The sequence below is a fragment of the Scomber scombrus genome, chromosome 17 (genome assembly GCF_963691925.1).
Source record: "Scomber scombrus chromosome 17, fScoSco1.1, whole genome shotgun sequence".
Lineage (NCBI taxonomy): Eukaryota > Metazoa > Chordata > Actinopteri > Scombriformes > Scombridae > Scomber > Scomber scombrus.
Window position 1 is genome coordinate 10498785 of NC_084986.1, and position 20933 is coordinate 10519717.

Consider the following 20933-nt stretch of genomic DNA (forward strand, 5'->3'; position numbering starts at 1 on the left):
ATCACACACAGTAATTATAATAGATTCGTGACGAGGCCTCTGACATGGCTGCCATACAACATCCACACCGGTGGTTTCAGACGAGGCCTGTGTCTCATCCCCAGTGATGCTCTAACTGGTTGTGGGACTACAGATGGTTTGCAGAAGCAAGCTGGTGACACTGCTGGACTAAAAGCCACTGCAAAGAGGGAAATGTGACGTGGAGGTACTATTATGAAGTAATCCTGTGGGTACTGTAGTCTTTGTGCACATGAAGTATGATCATGCCAGATATTCACGTTGCATGGTATAACACTAACGAAGTTCAACCAAAATGACAAAAAATCACCATGACGATGACATGAAAACACACTAAAACGTGGGGATTAAAGCACCTCTAGGTTATTTTGGCCTTTTTAAAAAGATTTATTCTGTTTTATTCTGCTGTAATTCACACAAAGGGTAGACGGGATGTACTTGTATATACTGGAATGTATGTAGTTTAATTTACTTTTTTGTTAAACGGTTCTGTCATACAAGTGCTCGGGGATAGAGTGGGTCTGTTGGATGTTGGGGAAAGACATTTATCAACTACTGAGTTTTTCCTCATTTGCTCTTTTGTTTTTGTTTTTTTCAGTCTGCCCTTACTGCACCACACAACACAGTATAAAGCTCTCACCACATATCTAGTGCAGAGATAAATGAGTAAAAGTGCTTTTAAATTTTATTCCATCGCTTTCAAATGTGCCACTCAATGTCTGTTAGGACGTTTAAATTATTTTATGAATGATAAATGCCAAATTAAGGGGTTATTTATATGGAGATATATATAAATAAATGAATATATATATTATATATATTAGATATGTGTAGTTTAAGATTATTATGTTTGTTAGAGGCTTTTTTGCACTAGTTGAATGTTTCTGTTGTGTGATTACATGTAACCTTCAGCTCTCTAGTTTGTCAAAAAGCAGATTATTTTTGCAGAGCAACGTCACCGATTTGATTTCCTCAGTTTCTACTGTATCTCCTCTTTGTTTTCTATTTTAACTGTAGCTTGTCAACAAACCATTCTGTGCGTGTTTTTGTATTTATATTGTATTGTTGAACTTATAGCAATGAAAATACTGTTGTTATCCAGCTCCTTTAATACTGTTTTATAGTATGTGTCTCAATAAATCCAGGTGTAAAATGGGACATAACCATGTGGCTCATTTTGTGTTTCTTCAAAGGGCAAATAGGGGGCATTGGGGGTCATTTTGTTAATTGGAAGAATGTAATATTGTTTTACTTCAATTCTTTGTTTGGGAGGAAACTGTGAGATGAACATAAATGAATTTGAAAAATTTGAGTGGTGTTGTTTAATGGCAGGGATATTTCAATAAAGTGCTTGAATGTTTTTTTTATACATCATCAGCATCACAAATCATATTTCTATGACACAGTAAAATATTATTCTGATGCCAATAACAGAGTTGTCCGTCCCCTCACTTCTAAGATGTGATAATTATGTGTTGAAAATGTCTGAAGTGGGACACCGCCCACGCACTTATTTCCCAAACAATGACCACTGCTGTCTAATCACATTCAACAAGTGCAGCATGAATTCATCTCCCAGATCCACTCTTGAACATGCGGCTCCAGCGCGGATGCTCTGTATTGTCATTATAAGCAAAGTATTTCCATTAGAAAGGCGAACAAAGCATGGTGATTTTATTTGCGTTGCCCGGCAACTCCATGGCTTTCTCGTGACTATATAACAGAGCTGATGGCGCTGTTTGTTTATTCAGCACTGATTTGGGGGTGAGGTTACCAACCCTGCTCCAAATTAGAGAAAAATGACCCTTCTTCCGTAGTTTTTGACCTATATCAGAACGATGCTCAAAGCTCCGGGAAAACCCGATGGGCATTCAGGCACTAAAATCCTCCTGGAGGCAATGTCTAATGATAAAGTCCACTTGGCGAGGTTCGTTCTGGACGCGCTGGACGGAGAAATCGTGGACTCCATGACGGAGAACGCACAGACCCCACTCATCTCTTCTATCCTGCTTCCTGACGGCCAGACTCGGTGCAAGTTTGTGGAGCTTCTGCTACAGAGAGGGGCCAAAGTCAATTGTCAAGACGGCAACGGACGCACCGCGCTCAGTTACGCGTGTGAGAGAGGCTACCTGGATGGTGTGAAGATCCTGGTTCGAAACAATGCGGACCCAGAGATTGTGGATGCCTGGGGGAATACTGCACTCATGTACGGCGCAGTGGCAGGTCACTACCCCGTTGTCGAGTTTTTAGTGAGAGCTTTCAAGAGGTTGGGTCTCCAGATAGACCGACAGAATAAAGCTGGTAACTCTGCTGTTGAAGTGGCAAAGTTTCTGGGCCACACAGAGTGCTTAGTTGCGCTCACTAGCAACTCCAAGAAGAGCCGTGAGGCTGAAGGAGCCGCTCAGGGAAATGCACAAGCGCGAGTTAGTCTGGGATGTGGTGAAGTCAGTGAGACGTTTGAGCGGAAGGTTGGACATTTAGTGAACAAACTTGAACTCCTCCAAACATGTAATAATGTCGATAGATCAGTGGTTCAAAATTACAGCTGTAAACAAAGGCCTAGGATAAAGCAGGGTCGGTTACCATCGATGGACTCAATAGAGGAGTTTGATAGAGAGAATGAAGGCTCATCCTTTCCACTACAGGAGCTGATCTTCTCCAGAGTCCTCACCCCTAAACCTCCTTCGCGGACGGACAATTCTTCCAATCCTAAGCACCCCAAAACCGGGGAGAGGCTGACCCCCTCTGATGACCATCTCCCCCCTCTTAACCAGAGCTGTGAGGCTCAAAAGTCTAGTTTCTTCTCACCCCGGCCCAGCAGAAACACCCCCAAACCTAGCGCGCCCTCCACCCTGGGTATCTTGATGACTCCCATTCTTGCCAACAAAGGTGAGAATGAGTCGGGAACAGAAAAACTGAAAATGTTAGACTTTGGGGTGCGCAGATTTCATGACAGCTATTATCAGAAAAGAAGTAGCTTGCCAACCAGTATCCTCAGCCCCGCACCTCCGGAACGCACACTGGTGCCTGTGCGTAAATCCAGAACCGTGAGGAGGCGCGAAGCGTCTCCCTCCAAACCTGACCCTCTTCAGTTTACTGCACCAACTGCCGCCACTTCAACCACGACTTTCTCAGTCTTGAGCAACAAACTCTTACGCCGATTTACCTCCCCGGAGTTCAAAAAGGACGTGAACGATGTTGAGCAGGATCCAGTGTTGACTTCAGGGCGAATTCTGCGATCAGAAACCTTTCCGCAGTGCATAAGACATCCCCAGGTGGGCAGTAAACCCAGCATCGACAGCATCAGCTCCGTGAAATGCGAGTTTGACTTTCAATTCAAAATGCCTAACTCTTAAAAAGCCAGTACGCCATGCGTAAAAAGTCCACCAAGCAGGACCAGCGCCTTACTTTTAAACCTCGTTCAGTTGGAGTGGTAATATACTCATTAGTTTTCTACATTCAGCCCCCAAACGCGTCCTCTGATCTCACTGACCTCCAAGTGTGATCCTCAATGAGCTCCAAAACTCAACTGCTCTCCTCGTGACTGATCAGAGTATCCAGACAGTCCTGCAAAAGTTTCTGCCCTTTTACATCCAGACTGTCGATCAAACGAGTGAACAGAGGTATTAATAATGAACGTTACGATTTTAAATTGATATTTAATAACAGAAATGCCAACGGCAATTCAAAGTACTTCGCGTAAACGAGGTTTACGCGAATTACTTTGAATTGCCGTAAATGCCAACACTGGCAAGTTGGATTCAACCCTTCACTGCAGCTACTGAATGAAAGGCAATGTGTAATCTTTCTGTCTTTGTAGTTGCTCTTGTGTTCAGCAGTGTTTGCTGCTCGTTTGGAGTGGGGGTGGGGGGTTGCACTGGAAATGGGGGGGTGATCTGCAGTAAATTACTTAACTTGTATTTACTCACGTGGTACCATGACCTTTCGTTTTGTGTCTGTGCCTTTCAGCACACCACTGTACATTGCTTTTAGCCATCGTCATTTACTGATTTAATGATTAACAGTGAATAAACTCATTATTTGAAACGAACAGTTTCCTGTGTTGTGTATTTGTGTATGACGTGTTCAGTCTCAAAAAAGATCATTATTACGTCTGCCCCGCGGTTCAAGTGTCATAACTTTGAACCGATTTAGAGGGTCGACAGAGAGAAAAACACCTGCCTTATGCAACATGAACAGTTTATAGATAGAGGCAAATACTTAAAAAATCTTGCTCCACTTAATGATATAATTAGAGGAATATTTTCAGCCTCCGTATGAGATTATTTTTTGCAGCTCACTCAGCTGCAGCCTTGCAGAAGTGGAGTTTGAGAGAGGGAGGGTGGGGGTGTTGTCGGCGTTTCCCTCCAGACATACATCATTTCAGCCCAACCTACAGCTGCTACAACAGAGATGGAGACTACAGCATTGCGGGAATAACAGACTGCATGCCGGGTCCTTCCTTTCAGGAGACAAATTGAGTTGACGGACTTTTTCCCTCTGAAGAAGGACTATTATTCCTGATGTTAATAATGTGCAGAGGGAGCTCAGTCCTGCAGTTGTGACTGGGTTAAAACCTGTCAACCTTGGAGAGGGAGGTCGGTTTGGACAGTCAGAAGTCCTCGGAGTCGGCTGCTTATGCAGCACAAACCGGATCTCACGTCCAACCTGGAGATTTTTTTTGCTGCATTAACGATGATCTGAGCGTGACTTCTGGGCGCTGAGTAGAGGTATCCCTCCTCTCTCTCTTTCTATCTCTCTCGCCTCCTTTGTCCGTTTTTCTTTCTCTCTTTTCTTTTTGTGGGTTCAGCACCGGCTGCCCAGTCAGTTAGCCCCCTTTTTTCAGCGCTGGGGAAGCTGATAAAGATGGGACGACTCGGTTTCAGCACCACGGAGAGCGCCCGACTTCTTCTGCTCAGTGTGTTCGGTAAGAGTCTGTGTGTACATTTGTCGTGACTCCTCGCCGCAGTGTGTGTGTGTGTGTGTGTGTGTGTCTGTGTCTGTGCGTGTGTGTGTCTGTCTGTGCGCGTGCGCATGTGCACCTACTGCCTTTGTTTGCCTATGATTAAGTGTATGTTCTTACTTTTCACCGAGGTGGCATATTTCGTCTGTTATTAACTGTTTGCATTGATATAAAAGTCATTCCAACATGATCAGAGTTGCAGTTCGTCACTTGCAGTCGTTGTTTAGACTGCAGCCAGCGGCGTGCTGTTGCTCCCCTGATACTGCAGATTTCAGTCTCGAGTGTTTTAACCTGGTTTTGATTTGCTGTGAGCAAACAGGGGCGATGTGCCAGCTATCTGACAATGTGAGACACCCCCAGGTACATCAAAGCAGCCCCATTACACCACTATTTCTGCTGATTCTGCATGTTCGGCGTATGTGCGTGTGCATATGAATCCGTTGCTCCGTTGGCATGAGTGCCACACCTTTAACTTTTCAGTATTCTTGTATCGGCAGGTGTGCTGCTGGCGCTGTCCGTGGTGCTGGCAGAGCAGGAAGGAGAGAACCTGTCCGGTCTTTCCAACAACCCAGACAAAGCCATCTTCGCGGTCCGGGAGAACGGCACAACATGCCTGATGGTGGAGTTCGCCGTTAAATTCCTCGTGCCATATGACGTGCTCGCGCTCAACGGGATAGACGTAAGGATTCCCCCGTATCTTTTTTTTTAATGCATATGGTTTATGTGTGGCTTAAAAATGACCGACCTGGATGTTTCAGGCGTGTAAGCCTCCTTTGTGTTGAAGGCATTCAAGATGTATCCGTTGTGCGTAAAACTGGTTGTAATAGGAAATAGGCAGATTTACATGTAAATTATCATTTCAAATATAATGTACATTTTGCCATTTATTTACATAAAAGTCATTTTGTTTTATTTATAAGTACACTCTATTCTGAGTACAGTAGAAACGTATCTGGAAATTGGTGATGTAGCGTGTGGTCGTGCGTAAATGCTGACGCCGTATTGGACACAATCAGGAGAGGGAGTTTTTGATATTAAACATTTTACCGTCGATCAAAACCGACCTACCTTGCTGTCTGCAAAAAAAAAACTCCTTTCAATAATCCTGTATGTTTTCTGGACATGTGGCTACCTTACAAATTTGTGCGTAGAAATGGCAAGTTAACGCAAAAATATTTTTCCAGCGACATTCTGACGCTTAATCTGTCCTTCTGTGTAACTTAATCACGAGCGTGTTGAATCTTTTTTTGTTGTTGCAGTTGATCACCGAGCAGGCGTCGTTCACTCTGCCCCGTGGTGCAGAAATCGAGGGGAAATGTGGGAGCACAGAGTCAGAGATCCACATAACCTGGAAGAACAATGCCTACATCCTCCGTATCTACTTCACCAAGGTGGGCGAGAAAGCGACAAATTAAACTGCAATAAGCGACAAATTAAACTGCAATAATACATAATAATAAAAATAATACATTCTGAACTATCTCATGGGAACATCAAGACGCCAATACAAAACGCTATAGGTGACCAAAAGTTTTTCTCATATTTTTTAAAGGAATTTGACATACGGGAATACGGTCTGTGTGTTTTTTATTTATTTATTTATATCAAATTATTTGTTTGTCCCTTTAAATTGTAATTGTGTGATTAATACTTATGTTCTTTGTACTGCGGTGATAATTCCCGAACACACTGAAATATTTTAGGCAAAGGAATTGCAAGCTGGACATTTTTTGTTGTCCAGGCCAACCAGCCCTCTCCAAACGGAGAAAAGCCCTTTTCTTTGACGCGTGCGTGTTTCTCTGTGTGTTGCAGGAGTTCCATGACAAGGGCACTGAGGTGTGGAAGATCAGCAAGGTCCAGTTCGTCTACGACACCTCGGAGACATCGCATTTCATCAACGCATACAACCGTGAGTCTCCCGCCAAGCCTCTTTACAGTAGCTACTCAGCACATTTCCAACTTTGCTCTTACTCATTTCACACTGGAATATGACTTTGATTCATGCAGGAATTTAAGATTTTCGCCCACGAATGTAGTTCTCGTTAATGCCTGGCAAGTTACATTATGCGTTCTAGCTGAAAAATACACATTATAATACAGCCAGTATTAAACTTTCATTTTACAAATCTATTTGGTGTTGGTCCTCTTTCAAAAAAATTACCATTTTAATGACCATTTATTATATTTTCTGAGCAATTGTATTTCGGTGTATTTTAATGCCATTCATGGCTATGGATCATCAATGAAGTGATCATTACTCTTAAATTAACAACAAACTTGTTTTCACATATGTAGGCTTTCATTGAGGCCAATTACACACACACACCCACACACAAGCACTTTGAATCTAGTTACTGTACATCATGAGGTCTCACTGCTGCCTCCCCTTCTTTGTCTCTCTCCAGCTGGGAAGCACACAGCCAGCACCCACCGCCTCTCGGCCCTGGTGACCCCCGCCGGGCATTCCTACTTGTGCTCAGCGCAGCAGACCCTCACCCTCATCTCAAGCGACCACCAGAAGGGTGTCACGGTCTCCATGTATGAAATCCAGATCCAGCCCTTCGACATCACCTCTGACTTCATATTCAGCGAACGTAAGAGCAATTAGAACAGACACCTTTAACAGAGAAGCTCTGACAGGAAATACAAGTCAAGGATGATGATGAGAAATCCTGGGGGTGAAGGTGTTAAAGTTTTACATGTCTCTCTCTCTCTCTCTCTCTCTCTCTCTCTCTGACTTACACACACACACACACACACACACACACACACACACACACACACACACACACACACACACACACACACACACACACACACACACACACACACACACACACACACACACACACACACACACACACACACACACACACACACACACACACACACACAGCTCTCTGGGGGGTTACTGCTGCAGTATGAGGAGTACATAGGGCTGCAGAAAGGGAGACAGGGTAACAGTAGAAAAAAGAGGGGGTGGGGGAAAGAGACGCAGAGAGATAGAAAGAGAGAGAGAGAAGAGGTGGGGTGTCATTAGGACTTTATGAGTGCAGTCATATCTTTGCCCTCAATGCAGCTTTTATAGACATGCTCAATGTACCTGGCTGTCCTCTGAAGCCAATCACCTTGGAAGAATCATTTGCTCTGAGCTGCTGTAAACTAGGCTGTGCTATACTTCACTGTCTTCCTCCCAGTGTGCATTACTGCTGTCCACAGGGACAAACACCTTCAACTTTAAATGACATAAACACCCTGTGTACAGCCAGGTGCTGTTTGTCTGTTCCCATCCCCTTAAAGAGGCTTAAAAAGCTAACCTCAAAAAGTGTGTGTGTGTGTGTGTGTGTGTGTGTGTGTGTGTGTGTGTGTGTGTGTGTGTGTGTGTGTGTGTGTGTGTGTGTGTGTGTGTGTGTGTTGTGTATACTAATGCAACTTTAACACAGCACAAAATAAGGAAAAAAACATGGAATCAGAACCACGTCATTCAGTAGATAAAAACATCAATAGCAGCCATTTCTGTGCAAACACACACAGATGCTAACTAACTCCATTTCCACACACAAACACAACTACACTGCACATACAGTGTGGATACCACTGATGCCTGATTAAGCCTATAAGAGGCCACCGCATGTGTTTCATACTGAATCCTACAACCACTGAAGACACCCAACACAGTAGGATTGAGCAATTTGGCTGCAATCAAACTACATACAAAACTATCACTTTGATATATTTCACTGTAAACATCAAACTAGTGACATTTTAAAGTATAATTTACTTATAATCAATCATTTAAACAACAACTGAAACAATGACTCAATTAAGAGATCACTTCATCAACAGAAAATGAATCACCAACCAATTTAAATGACTGTGAAAAAGTTCATTCTTTCCAGCTTCTAATTTTATGTTGGGTTTTTAGTTTTTAGCTTTGGATTAGAAGATATCACCTTTGATTTAGGACTATGGCATTTTTCTCTACTTTCTGAATGAACAATTCTTAAGAAAAAAATCAGATTAATTGATAATGAAAATAATTTATTTTTATATATATATATTTATTTATATGTTATCACAATATGATTTCATTAAAAGGCACTAGAAACAAATATTTTATTATCACCCAACCCTACAAAACAGTGCACATTAATTCTCTGTCATGTTCAGTCAGTCCTGCATGCTAACTGTGTGCATATTTACACTTTCTGCAGCCTACAAGTGCATCATGGACCAGCGGGAGCGCCTGGAGGAGACCCTCCCCCTCGTCCTGGGCTTCATTTTGGCGCTCATCATCGTCATCACGCTCACCGTCTACCACTTCCACCTCAAGCTGACAGCCACTCAGCCACAGCTCCCCAGAGATCGCTCCATGTACAAGAACATGTAGTCAGCACGGCAGCGGTTCCCTCGGCTCTCTCCAAAGCTACCCTGATAGAAAAAAGACTGAAGAGTCCTCGATGTCCCAGGCCTAACACCACAGAGGATCAAGCCTTGTGCTGTTCTGACTCCTGGAGTGAGAGATGTGTGTGTAGCCTGTACTGTAGGCCCACTGGAACTTTTTAAAACAGCTAAAACACAAGTTAATGGGACAGTGTCTAAATGTTTTGGGCCTGGCATGGATGAAGTTGAAGGGTAAACCCACCAAAACCTGCTGTTTATGCTCAATCAAACCTTAATGTCATAAATTCATAGTCTGCATTACAGTAAGCAGAATTTTAATGAAAAAAAATTCATACCTTTGTCATTTGAAAAAAAAAAAATCAACAACATGAGGTTTTAGTTTACCCATATTTCCTGCAACATTACTGGGGCCTATTTTATGACTTCATCCATTTTCATCCAACTTCTCTTTGAAAGAAAATTGCCTGAGCTTCTGCCGTCATTTGTCAACAGTTTATCGTCTTCTCCTCTCTTTCTCTCTCTCTCTCTGAAATTGCTGCTAAATAATTTCAATACCTATTGTTGGTTCAGTATTTGCTATTTTTTTGTTTTGTTCAATAAACCCTTTTAAGTTGATTTTTTTGAATGCAGCCATAGTGACAGTGGACAGTCTTGTAGTGTGTGCAGTGCTGTGGCATTCAGAGTTGCGATGTTCTTTGCTTTGACTTCAACAAATCTTTTCTTCACAGCGATGTGTGGAACATATCAAAAAATACGATGACAGACATAAAAATATTCTGTACTGAATAGTGAAGAATTTATCCGAATGCCATATGAAAGTACAGAGAGGTTATAAAATAAAAAAAAAAAAAAAGAATATGTGTATAATATTTTAAGAAACAAAGTCTATGCATAAACCTCTGCTGATGCAATCCTGTGCAGTATTCTTCTGTTCATTGAAATAAATTGCTGGAATCATCTCTACACTGATGTCAAGTTATTGTTACGATCACTCAAAACATGACTACAGCACGCTCTCTCTTCAAACTTTCAACCATCACAAAAAACACAAATTGTCCTCTATACTAAGTGAATATTAAAAACAAACAGCACTACAGTGTCCAAGTGAAATAGAGTGACTGGATAAAAAAGGTGACTGATACAGCTGCCAGTGGAGAAGCTGCAGAGATGAAGTATTGATTTTGTCGTCTGAGTCTGGGCATTCAAAAGGAAACGCAATATGAACAAGTCTAATTGAAAATAAATAGAGCATTCACGTCAGCTACGGCTATTTGTTTCAGAGGCGTGGACGTCGTACATCATCCACAGTCACAACATGTCAAACTCAAAGCCCTTAATCCAGTTTTCACTCCGCCTGGCCACTTCATTGTTGGAAATGATCTCCAGAACTGTAGTTTTTGTAGATGTTGCCAAGAACAGATAAATCAGTGTGACGTGTGATTTCATTAAGAGTTGGTAGCCATCAATGTGACAGATTATAAATGATTTTCTGATGACAGACTGGTGTGGAGGGATCAACAGTCTCACAGTCTGAATGTATAGAGGACATTTCCAAAGTCTATAACCAGCTTTCCAACTAAATGTTTAATTGTAAAAATCCTGACTAGGTTTCAGCAACAGTCTTCATGAAAAGTCAACTCAAGTCTAGCCAGGAGGGAGCTGTGGTGGTGAGTTCAGCACTGTACTGGAGCAATTTCTTTGGACTTTCAGTGCATCAATCAACATTTTGATGTAATAAATCAATAATATTTTAGTTACTATTGCTGTCATGTAGCTTCTACTCTAATCTACTGATCATATCATAGTCATATTATATTTAAATTAATTTGCTCATATACTAAATCTACGTTGATTGTGTTAAAATTTGAAATGATTAACGAAAGGGCCAGAACACATATTTTAAATAAACCACTTTGGTAAAATTTTGAGTTTATTCAAATATTCTCAATTAAAAACTAAATTGGAGTTTCATCTCTCCCATGTGAAAAGTTTAATGGGAAAAATCACTATTTGGTGGAGCAAAAATGTTGGAAACCACTGGTTTCATCTTTAACAATGTGTTGTATTTTAAAAGCATGTTATATTGTCCATTGTGGCAAATCTTTATCTGAAAAGTAGCCTAACTAAAGCTGTCCAATAAATGCACTGCAGTATAAAATACAACATTTACCTCTGAAATGTAGTGGAGTGGAAGTATAGAGTAGGATCAAATGGAAATACTCAAGTAGAGAGTACAAGTACCTCAAAATTGTCCTTACGTACAGTACTTGAGTACTTAGTGACTTTCCAACACTGGTCCTCAAGCACACAACACCAAATCCACATGCCTGAGGTTGCTATGGCAACAAACTCAGCCTTATTCATCATTGTGCTTCTCAGATTGATGAACTTTTGACAACCTCAACCAAGAATACCACAACAACAAGCACATTACACAGAGAAGACTCTAAACACTCAACCAAACACAACCAAAAGGCGACTAAACGGTCTTCAATACACCTGAGAAATGATCAGCCTACGCATTTTGGCACAATCAATTCAACAACAACAACAACAACAACAACAACAACAACAACAGCTCCTCTATGACTGATAATAACACAAAGCAGGCACAATCTGACACAGAGAGGGAGAGTGAAGCCTTATCAAAACAGTTTTGTATCGATGCACAGTACAAAAATACTAACAAACAAATGCATATGGAAAAAAAACCCTCACCTGTTGAGCTGCAATGCAGCCGCACTTGAATTGTCCATATATGGCTGAAAAGCAAAAAACACCTTCATTTTCTGAACTTAAATTAGCTAATTAACAGCTTGTCAATCACACATTGAAGTGTAGAAATGTTTTCCACGTTTTGTTTGGCTTGTTTTTTTTTATTTGTTTGATTTTATTTTATGTTTTACCTGACACATTTTGAAACCGTTTAAAACCCGATGTCCAATCCAGGAAATACACATTTTTTTCCACACTGGGTAACCTAGCAAAAAACACACAGGTGTAACCAATACCATTAATGATAGCTCTGCTGCATTCAGGTCCCTTTGCAGGTAGTTCCGGGTCGCGCCAATTTTCTTTTTTCTTCCCCAGGTTGTTGAAGTCTGCCAGCCAGCCCTCATCTGCCTCTCATTGGCTAGTACTCTTTAATCTTTGTTGGCATGAGAGGTGAGACTTGTTATGGTTACGGTAAGAATATCGGCGTAAACCAATCAGAGACAGAGTAGGGCTGATCATGACTGGGGGGAAAAAAATCCTGAAAAGTGAAGCCAATGCGGAAGTGCCTTGAACCTGCATTCTCTCTAATGGCCAGCAGGGCGTAACTCCACTAGCTCAAAAAATAAGTCACTATTGTATGTTAGTCTATGAGAAAATGACCCCTTGATTTATTGCCAGAGTAAGCAGTTTCCTGGTGACTTTATGGTCTCAAACTTTAGTTTCAAGTCTTCAATACAACATGATTTTCATTCTGAAAATTGTGAGCGGATTCAATTTAAATGTAATGAGAAAGCGCTATATGCTTTAGGGCGTGGCTACGCTTTTGATTGGCAAGTCCCTACAACCGAAGATGGCGACAGTCAAAATGCCATATTCGAGGAATGGAATATATGAATGGAATATATTATAAGAGCTGTATAGGACTCTACCACTCAGCCTTACAGCCAATTTTCCCCAGTATAATACATCCATGTACTCGAGGCTTCAAAACGTGAGTCCACAAACCGTGGGTGGCTTCACAGTGGCCACATCCATTGTTTTTATACAGTCTATAGGTGTCCCCAGTAAGCAACATTTGATTTGGCTCTTGACCAGACACATCTGGGTTGAGCCAAGGCCCTAAGTCATGACAAGACACCAACAAATAGATAATTCATGATATTTATAAATAAAAATACTGTAAATATTTTTCACGATTTATATCTATTTTTTTTCTTTCAAGTGTATATTCCTATCCTAATACTTGAAGTGCTATCTTAACGAATAAGAATTCACCACATTGCCAGGAATATATTTCTGAAGGAGAACTACTGAATCTTATATGTTTAAATATCACATTTTAAAGTAATGACTAAAATTACCGTCAGCATTAAAAAGACCAACTATACATCTGTTGTTGTATGCAAATAGTTTTAAATGTAGCAATACATTCATTACATTGATTGCACAGGTCTGTGCCTGCTGCGAGGGTCTCCCGTGAAAAAAAGATACTGAACTGAAAAAATAAACATCACGGGAGCAGATAATAATTATTGATGCTGCTTCTCTGAGCTGATGGCAATTCCACCAAAACCTATAAGTGCAAATTCAGAATTTTGAATTTCTTTTACGTTTACATTATGCCGACTTTTTGGAACAATTGTGAATACATTGATTATTGTAACTCAAACATTGACTCTCTACAGTCTTCACTTTGACGCTCATTGATCCCCTGCAGTCCCACTGGCCCCAGTACTTGTGCTTTTATTTACTGAGCCGTTGGCGGAGGTATCTTTCTCTGTGAAAGAAGCTCCATTCTGTCCGAGCTGAATCAATATCCCATTATAGCGTTTCAGAGGGAAATGGCTCAGAGGAAAGAAAGAGAAATAACCTCATATATTATGGCAATGCCGATCCATGGTTATGTCTTTTCTGCTTCTCTGTTCAGAGGTGAAGTTAGGGTGAAATAGTTGGAAATGAGAACTGTTGAATTTAGACAATATGGAAGACCCAAACAACAAAGAGAAAATAAACTGTTGATGACTGAAAGGAACTCCCTTGAATAATCTGACAGTGTGCTGTTTAAAATAAATATCTCAGCTTGATATGAGACACGGAGAGAGAAGAAGAAGAAGAGACTGTAGAGGGCGATGAAGGAAAAATCCATGCAACACATCTCAATGTTTTTATGGGCGTTTTTTTAATTGAAACCAGCTTCACTGATAACAAACATGCAATATCACTGTACAAGCCAACACCACAGATAAGTGTTACTCATTCATGTCTTGACACATTGTCAAGGATTTAGCCAGCAGCGCACACACAAACACACACACATACATACACGCACACTTTCAGATGTTGTACAGAGATAAACACGCTCTACCTCTTTTGCTCTTTGACATACGCAGACACACACAAACACACACACACACACACACACACACACACACACACACACACACAGACACGCTCACACACGCACACACACGCACACACACGCACACACACACACACACACACACGGTCATATTTACATATCACAGTGAATGATGGGTAAAAATGATGCAGGTAGGAGGGTTACACTGTTCTCCTGGTCCGACCAGAGATGAGAATGGCAGCACAGTTCCAGTGATAGCGAGTGTGTGTCTGACTGAGGTGGGATAAGGAGTGAGATGATGACAGTGAGGGTGTGAGTAGAAAACGAGACCTTTTATCACCATCCTAAAATGTGCGTGGTAGGTGGGCGTCCTCTCAGCATTTAGAGACAGGATGAGACTCCTAATATAAAAAGAACAGGTCAGCGTGGAGTAAATCTTTTTTTTTTTTTCTGTCAAATCCACTCAATCTGTGCTACATTTAAATGCATGGTGTAATTACAGTATCATAAATACAGGGCTTCATGTTGTCATAAATAGGTTTGGGGTATTGCTTGGATGATATAACAACTGATATCACTGTCTGCCGATGCACTCTTAGAAATGTAAATCAAAACCCAACAAATAAAAACAAAATAAACAAAAAAAGGCCACACTACCAAAAAATAAACCTTCAATTCCAATAAATAAATAAATATTTTAAAACGTCATACAAAATTCTGACATTACCCTTTTTTCCAACATTTAATGGAAGTTCTGTCTACAAATGTAAGATAATAAATATATTTAGTATTTTTAGTAACAGTTAGGTTAAGGTGGGTTTATTTGGGATATCTCTTATATCTTTAAGCAAAAACTGGATTATAAACAGTAGGAAAGATCTCTGCAGAAACTCTATTTAATACTGCTCATATCACAATGGTTACGACACGATAAAATACTGCAAATTATCAAAACTGTACAGAAAAACTTACAAGTTTCTCTAAAATACATTTTCACTGTTAGTGTGTGAAAAGAGAGATATAAGAGAGCTCGTCTGTTTGACCGGCTGAGCAGCAGCCTGTCCTTCAGAGTCAGTCAGGACTGACGACGCACCAACAGTCTTTACTAGTCAAAAGCCCCTTTCCACCCGCAGCTGATCGTTCTGCCCGCTGCTGCACTGGTCTGGAGCATAGCGCCAGTCCTCAGGGTTGCTCCACCTCATGAGCTGCTCGCTGCACCCTTTGAAGCTCTCGCTGATGGCTACTGCAACTCTACATGGAGCTGAAGACTTGGAGTCTAGGAAGAGAGAAGACTGCAGCAGGGCGAGCCAGCCCACACGTTTCTACTGGACGTCTACTGAGTTCCTCTGACACAGAACTCTTCTACTCCAGTTCATAGTTTTAAAATAGTAGGGTTTTTTTTTCTTCTTTTCTCTGTCATGTGTGTTTTTTATGTTTTTCTTAGATATTCCTCTAGCTAATCTACGTCACGGTTACAGGTGTGAGTGTTAGTGGCACACCACCAAGCGGTGGGGTGTTTTGGCTGGGTGAGGGCAGTGCCACCCTGGAAGTGTGTGTACAGTATGTGTGTGTTTTTAGTGTAGACGAGGGCGGGTTTGGGCCAGGTGGTCAGCGGTGGCGATAGTGTCTCATGAGGGGGACGATGCAGGATGGGGGTCCTGACATCTTCAGGAAGGGATGCTGGAGGAGCTCCTGTGCCGTGGCTCTCTGAGAGGGCTCCCTCACCAGCATCAAGTCTAGGAAGGAACGCAACACCGTCGACACCTGGAGGATGAAATGGAACAATAAACTTTTACCATGATGTTATTGATTGTAAAACATCTATCCTCTCCATAGATACTGAACTAATAAGTACATGTATTGTGTATTTTAAAGCTATTAGAAATACAAGACTCATGGGGATAAGACTAAGAGCCTACAACCATGCTAGTGGCTCTGTGAAGCTGTACTTTGGCACAGAGGTCCTTTGAGCTAAATGCTAACATGCTGGCATTTAGAACGTTGACCATGTTTACCATTTTAGCTTGGTGTGTTAGCATGCTATAATTGGCTAAACAGTCCAAGACATGCAACAACAAGTACAGGTCAGGCTAATGGGAATAACAATAGTCATTAATTTTACATAAGATATTTAAAAACCTGAATACTGGTGAAATGGCAGCAGAACAGCAAAAAAATTAAGGGATCACTGAAGTCATAACATTTAATCTGAACTGAATTTCATGGCAATTAAGTCATAGTTGTCTAGATGTATCACTTAAAACCAAAAGTGTCATCCTCATGGTATGTGCTAGAAGAAGAGACAGAGGATCACCAAAGTCATTAGGATTTCTTCTCTGGCGCATAACCATGAATGTCTGAACACAGTTTCAAGGAAATACTATACTAGCATGGCTAAAAACATAATTTATCAGAAATGATGTAATGGTTTGGTTTTCAATGTTGTTTTAATGTCTTAGGATAAAGTACTTTGTAATTGTATGTTTTGAAAAAGTGCAATATACATAGTTATACATAATGATCCATCAATAAAGTTGTGCATCTTTATCTTCAGATTTTACTGTATAAAAAAAAACTGCCCAGAGGTTTTTCTTACCTTGTGTGACTCTTTTAGCCGCGGGGGCAGGTTATCTCTTATCCTCCTCATGGCCTGCAGAGGGGGCTCATTAAAGTAAGGAGGCTCTCCATCCACCATCTCAATCACCATGATGCCTAAAGACCAGATATCGACCTGGACATACACCATAACATTCAGTCAGTACAGTAAAGGGCTATATCTCTCCCTTCAGCCTTTAATGCTTGGCGCAGAGTGAAATTAATCCACATGTGTGTGTGTGGTCCTCACCTCAGTCCCATAAGGTAGTCTAGAGATGACCTCTGGTGCCATCCAGTAGGGCGTGCCCACAAGGGATTTCCTTTTGGGTACCTCTTTGGAAACTTGGGCACAAAAGCCAAAGTCTGATAGCTTGATCTGCAAACACACACAAACACCACGCAGCCTTCAGCTTTCACGGGACATACAGTAGAGATTGTACTAGTACAGAACCTCTGTGTTTGATGTCAAGAAGTGCACTGACCCATTGTGATGAAGAGCTTTTATAGGAGACACTAATCTCCCGTTTTAGTGGTTAATTATGCTTCAATTAATCATGTCTTATCAGCTCGTTAGGAGGCATTAGGCAGGATTTAATTACTGGGGCACGAGTGGTAATTGATGATGATGAGTTTCAGCACTGGCTGTTGACAAGTGGCAAGACTGGCATCCATGGAGAAGGTCAGTCAGTGTGTGTGTGTGTGTGTGTGTGTGTGTGTGTGTGTGTGTGTGTGCGTGTGTGTGTGTGTGTGTGTGTGTGTGTGTGTGTGTGTGTGTGTGTGTGACAGTAAAATAACAAGTGACAGAAACAACGGTTTTAACATTTGTGAAACCTGGGATCTTCTGGATTAATAACATCCCAAAGGAACAAGTGTGAATGGGTATCACCTCTAAACACACACGCATACACTCATCATGTGCCCTTACCCTGCCATCACTGGTCAGCAGAATGGAGTCACTCTTGATGTCACGGTGGATGACGCCCTGTGTGTGCAGGTATGACAGAGCCCTCAGCACCGACAAACACACTGTAGCAATCTGCTCCTCATTCATCCTATGAGGACACACACACACACACACAAACAAACATTTGTTAGCAATGACTGTGAGAGTAGCAGAACATGTGGTACAATATTTGACACACTGAAACAGAAAATAACTAAAATAACGGAAAATACAAAAAGGAATAATCAGATGTTTTAGAGGTCACTATGGCATTGTTGCATTCATTATTTTCATAGCTATGTACTACTCAGGTCTCTTCTCTATTTTTTTTTCTTTCTTTTATGTATTCATATAGAAATCTATGTGTGTCCTGTATTTTTTCTTTACTTTTTTTCTCTGTGGTGAACTGTTTGAAAGGTAAAGGTAGGTTTTTTCAAGTAACACACTTTTAGATGTGGAAATTAAAATGTACAAAAGTCATTGTTTATTAGGCTAAAGATAAATTCAGCTACAGAATTTGCTCTAATCCTAAAGAATCCAACACAACTGAGATGGAGCAGAATCCAGTTTGAAAATATCTCCCTGTAGCCTGCAGCGGCTGTAGCTATGATGTGCAGAGCAGGCAGGAGGGTCCCATATGGAGAGAAGGGGCGATGCAGTGCGTCTGACTGAGCTCACGCAGAAACTCACAGCTCCACTGAACATTAACATCTAGACCCAGCTGGCCAGGCCTAGTGAGTGTGTGTGTGTGTGTGTGTGTGTGTGTATGTGTGTGTGTGTGTGTGTGTGTGTGTGTCTGTGTGTGTGTATGTGTACATTTACAAGCATAGATCAATCTGACACACATACATGTAGTATATGTATATGTATATGTACAAACACAGTCATGTATGCCTTAACTCTTTCCATCACACACACACCTCTCTCACTTATGACTCTGCTTACAAAAATTGTCATTATGAGAAACAGGCCCCGGGTCACTCACGCGTGCACACAAACACACACACACACACACATACACACATAGATATAGATATATATAGAAACACACCTCCCGATACAGATTGCAGCAAATTTTATTGTCACACGTATTACAATCACAAGATAAATGAACCTTTTGCTAATGGAAAAACAACCGGCTAACCCACAGTGAATGGGATAGATAGGTGTACGCAAAAGCAATTCACCTCTTACTACCCCCACCCCCCAACCCCCCGTTTTACCCCACCCCCGCCATCCGTCACACAAACAAATGAACAAACATAAACTAACAGAAAAACAGGATCACTGAAACAGAAAATTGTCTCAAACACAAAGCGAAAAACAATTTTAATGAGCCTGTAAAGGTTGTCAAGGGAAGGAAAATTACAAACACACCTACGCACACACACACAAATTTATCCACACACACACCTATACTTTTGCAGTTACACTGGATAAAATCTCAGTGAAGTGCAGCTCCTTAACAAACTCTAAAGTATAATTGAAATTTGAACTAGTTCAGAAACAGAGACGCCCATTCTGCCACTGCTGACTTGCCTGTGTGCATTAGCCATGTGTGTTTCTGCGTTTACGTATTTCAGTGTGTGCGTTTGCTGCCAACACCCCAGCGAGCTGATGAGCCTTGCACAACGTGAGGCAGGCAGCACTTATTTCCACAACAAAAGGCTTAACAGAAATAGCACAAAGCTTTCACCTGGACAAATATGGCTGAAATCATCAAGAAAAAAAACATGCTGCAGGGTATATGTATTCAACAGATTGTCATTATCTTGGATATCATTTCTAATAATTACACCAAGTGGTCAGTTTGTATGTTTACTCACCCAACAAAACTTAATAATGATATCTAGCCAGTACATATTCCAGAAACAAGGTTTTTCCTCTTCATTTTGTTTAGTTGTTGGATTGGTGATATTTTTCAAGATGTCAATTTGACTTTTGTTTCAAACATACACATATACTTCTACGTGAAATTCAACCAACTCATTTTGATAACTGTGTGTGTTTTGTTTGACAGATTGTGATAAAGAGAAAAAAGAGAAAAAAGAGAGAACGTGTGACCAATACTATTGTGTTTAGTCCATTAGTACCTCTACAAGCACACACACACACACACACACACACACACACACACACACACACACACACACACACACACACACACACACACACACACACACACACACACACACAGGAAAACATCTGTGTGGGAGACTTTTCAAAATACTTCATGGCAGCAGCGGTGCTCAGCCTCACCAAAGCGTGTTATTAGCATCCGACACCCCGCAACGTTAATGCTGACACTCCACGCAAATGACTGTAATTAAACAACAAGCACGAAGTAAGCTTAAAACAATGAGGCGGCAGCTTAGAAACACGACTCGACAACAGAGATGCAATTAGGAAAAGTTGGAGAACAACAATCCTAAAACTATCAAAGCTGCTTGTTTCTCTTGGTCATTTTGTGAAATCGTCCATCTTTCAACGTCACTGGGTGAAGTTTGAGGTGGGGAGCAAATGATCACCTTATGATGGTCTCTTTGCTTGTTGGTTTAATGTCATCACCTGAATGTCAATTGTATTCAGTCATACAGACATCTCAAATAAAAATGAGCCTTCTCCCGTAACACTGCTCCCGCTGTCTGTTTCAGCATTTGAATAAACATTCAAGGCTAATTTTTTCACCACAACTCACACTCACACACAAACACAAACACACACGATTGACACGCACAAAGCAGTGGCCTAATTTCTGGGATGTATATTATTGTTAAATCTACTTTGGCTTTTATTACCCTTTTTAACCCTCCTGCGTCCAGTCCAAACGCAGTTGTTAGGGTTATAAAGGAGTAGTTTGACATTTTGGGAATCCTCTTTCTTGCTGAGTTAGGTGATAAGATTGATACCACTCTGTATGTTAGCTTAGCTATAGC

General features: G+C 41.2%; 2 protein-coding genes across 2 annotated transcripts in view; one reads left to right on the forward strand and one right to left on the reverse strand.

Moving 5' to 3' along the window:
* Positions 1 to 4884: 4884 nt before the first annotated feature.
* On the forward strand, positions 4885 to 9371 carry lamp5 (lysosomal associated membrane protein family member 5). The gene is made up of 6 exons (XM_062437647.1): positions 4885 to 4945; positions 5479 to 5660; positions 6241 to 6372; positions 6794 to 6890; positions 7387 to 7575; positions 9196 to 9371. Exons 1-6 carry the CDS (start codon positions 4885 to 4887, stop codon positions 9369 to 9371), a joined length of 837 nt encoding a protein of 278 aa, XP_062293631.1.
* Positions 9372 to 16067: 6696 nt separating this feature from the next.
* pak5 (p21 protein (Cdc42/Rac)-activated kinase 5) overlaps positions 16068 to 20933 on the reverse strand; it is a 35278-nt gene continuing 30412 nt past the window's right edge. The window contains exons 8-11 of the mRNA XM_062436927.1: positions 17980 to 18106; positions 17305 to 17430; positions 17056 to 17190; positions 16068 to 16223 (exon numbers count right to left, since the gene is read on the reverse strand). Of these exons, the coding sequence (XP_062292911.1) occupies positions 16068 to 16223; positions 17056 to 17190; positions 17305 to 17430; positions 17980 to 18106 (544 nt within the window). The remainder of the gene's footprint in view (positions 16224 to 17055; positions 17191 to 17304; positions 17431 to 17979; positions 18107 to 20933) is intronic.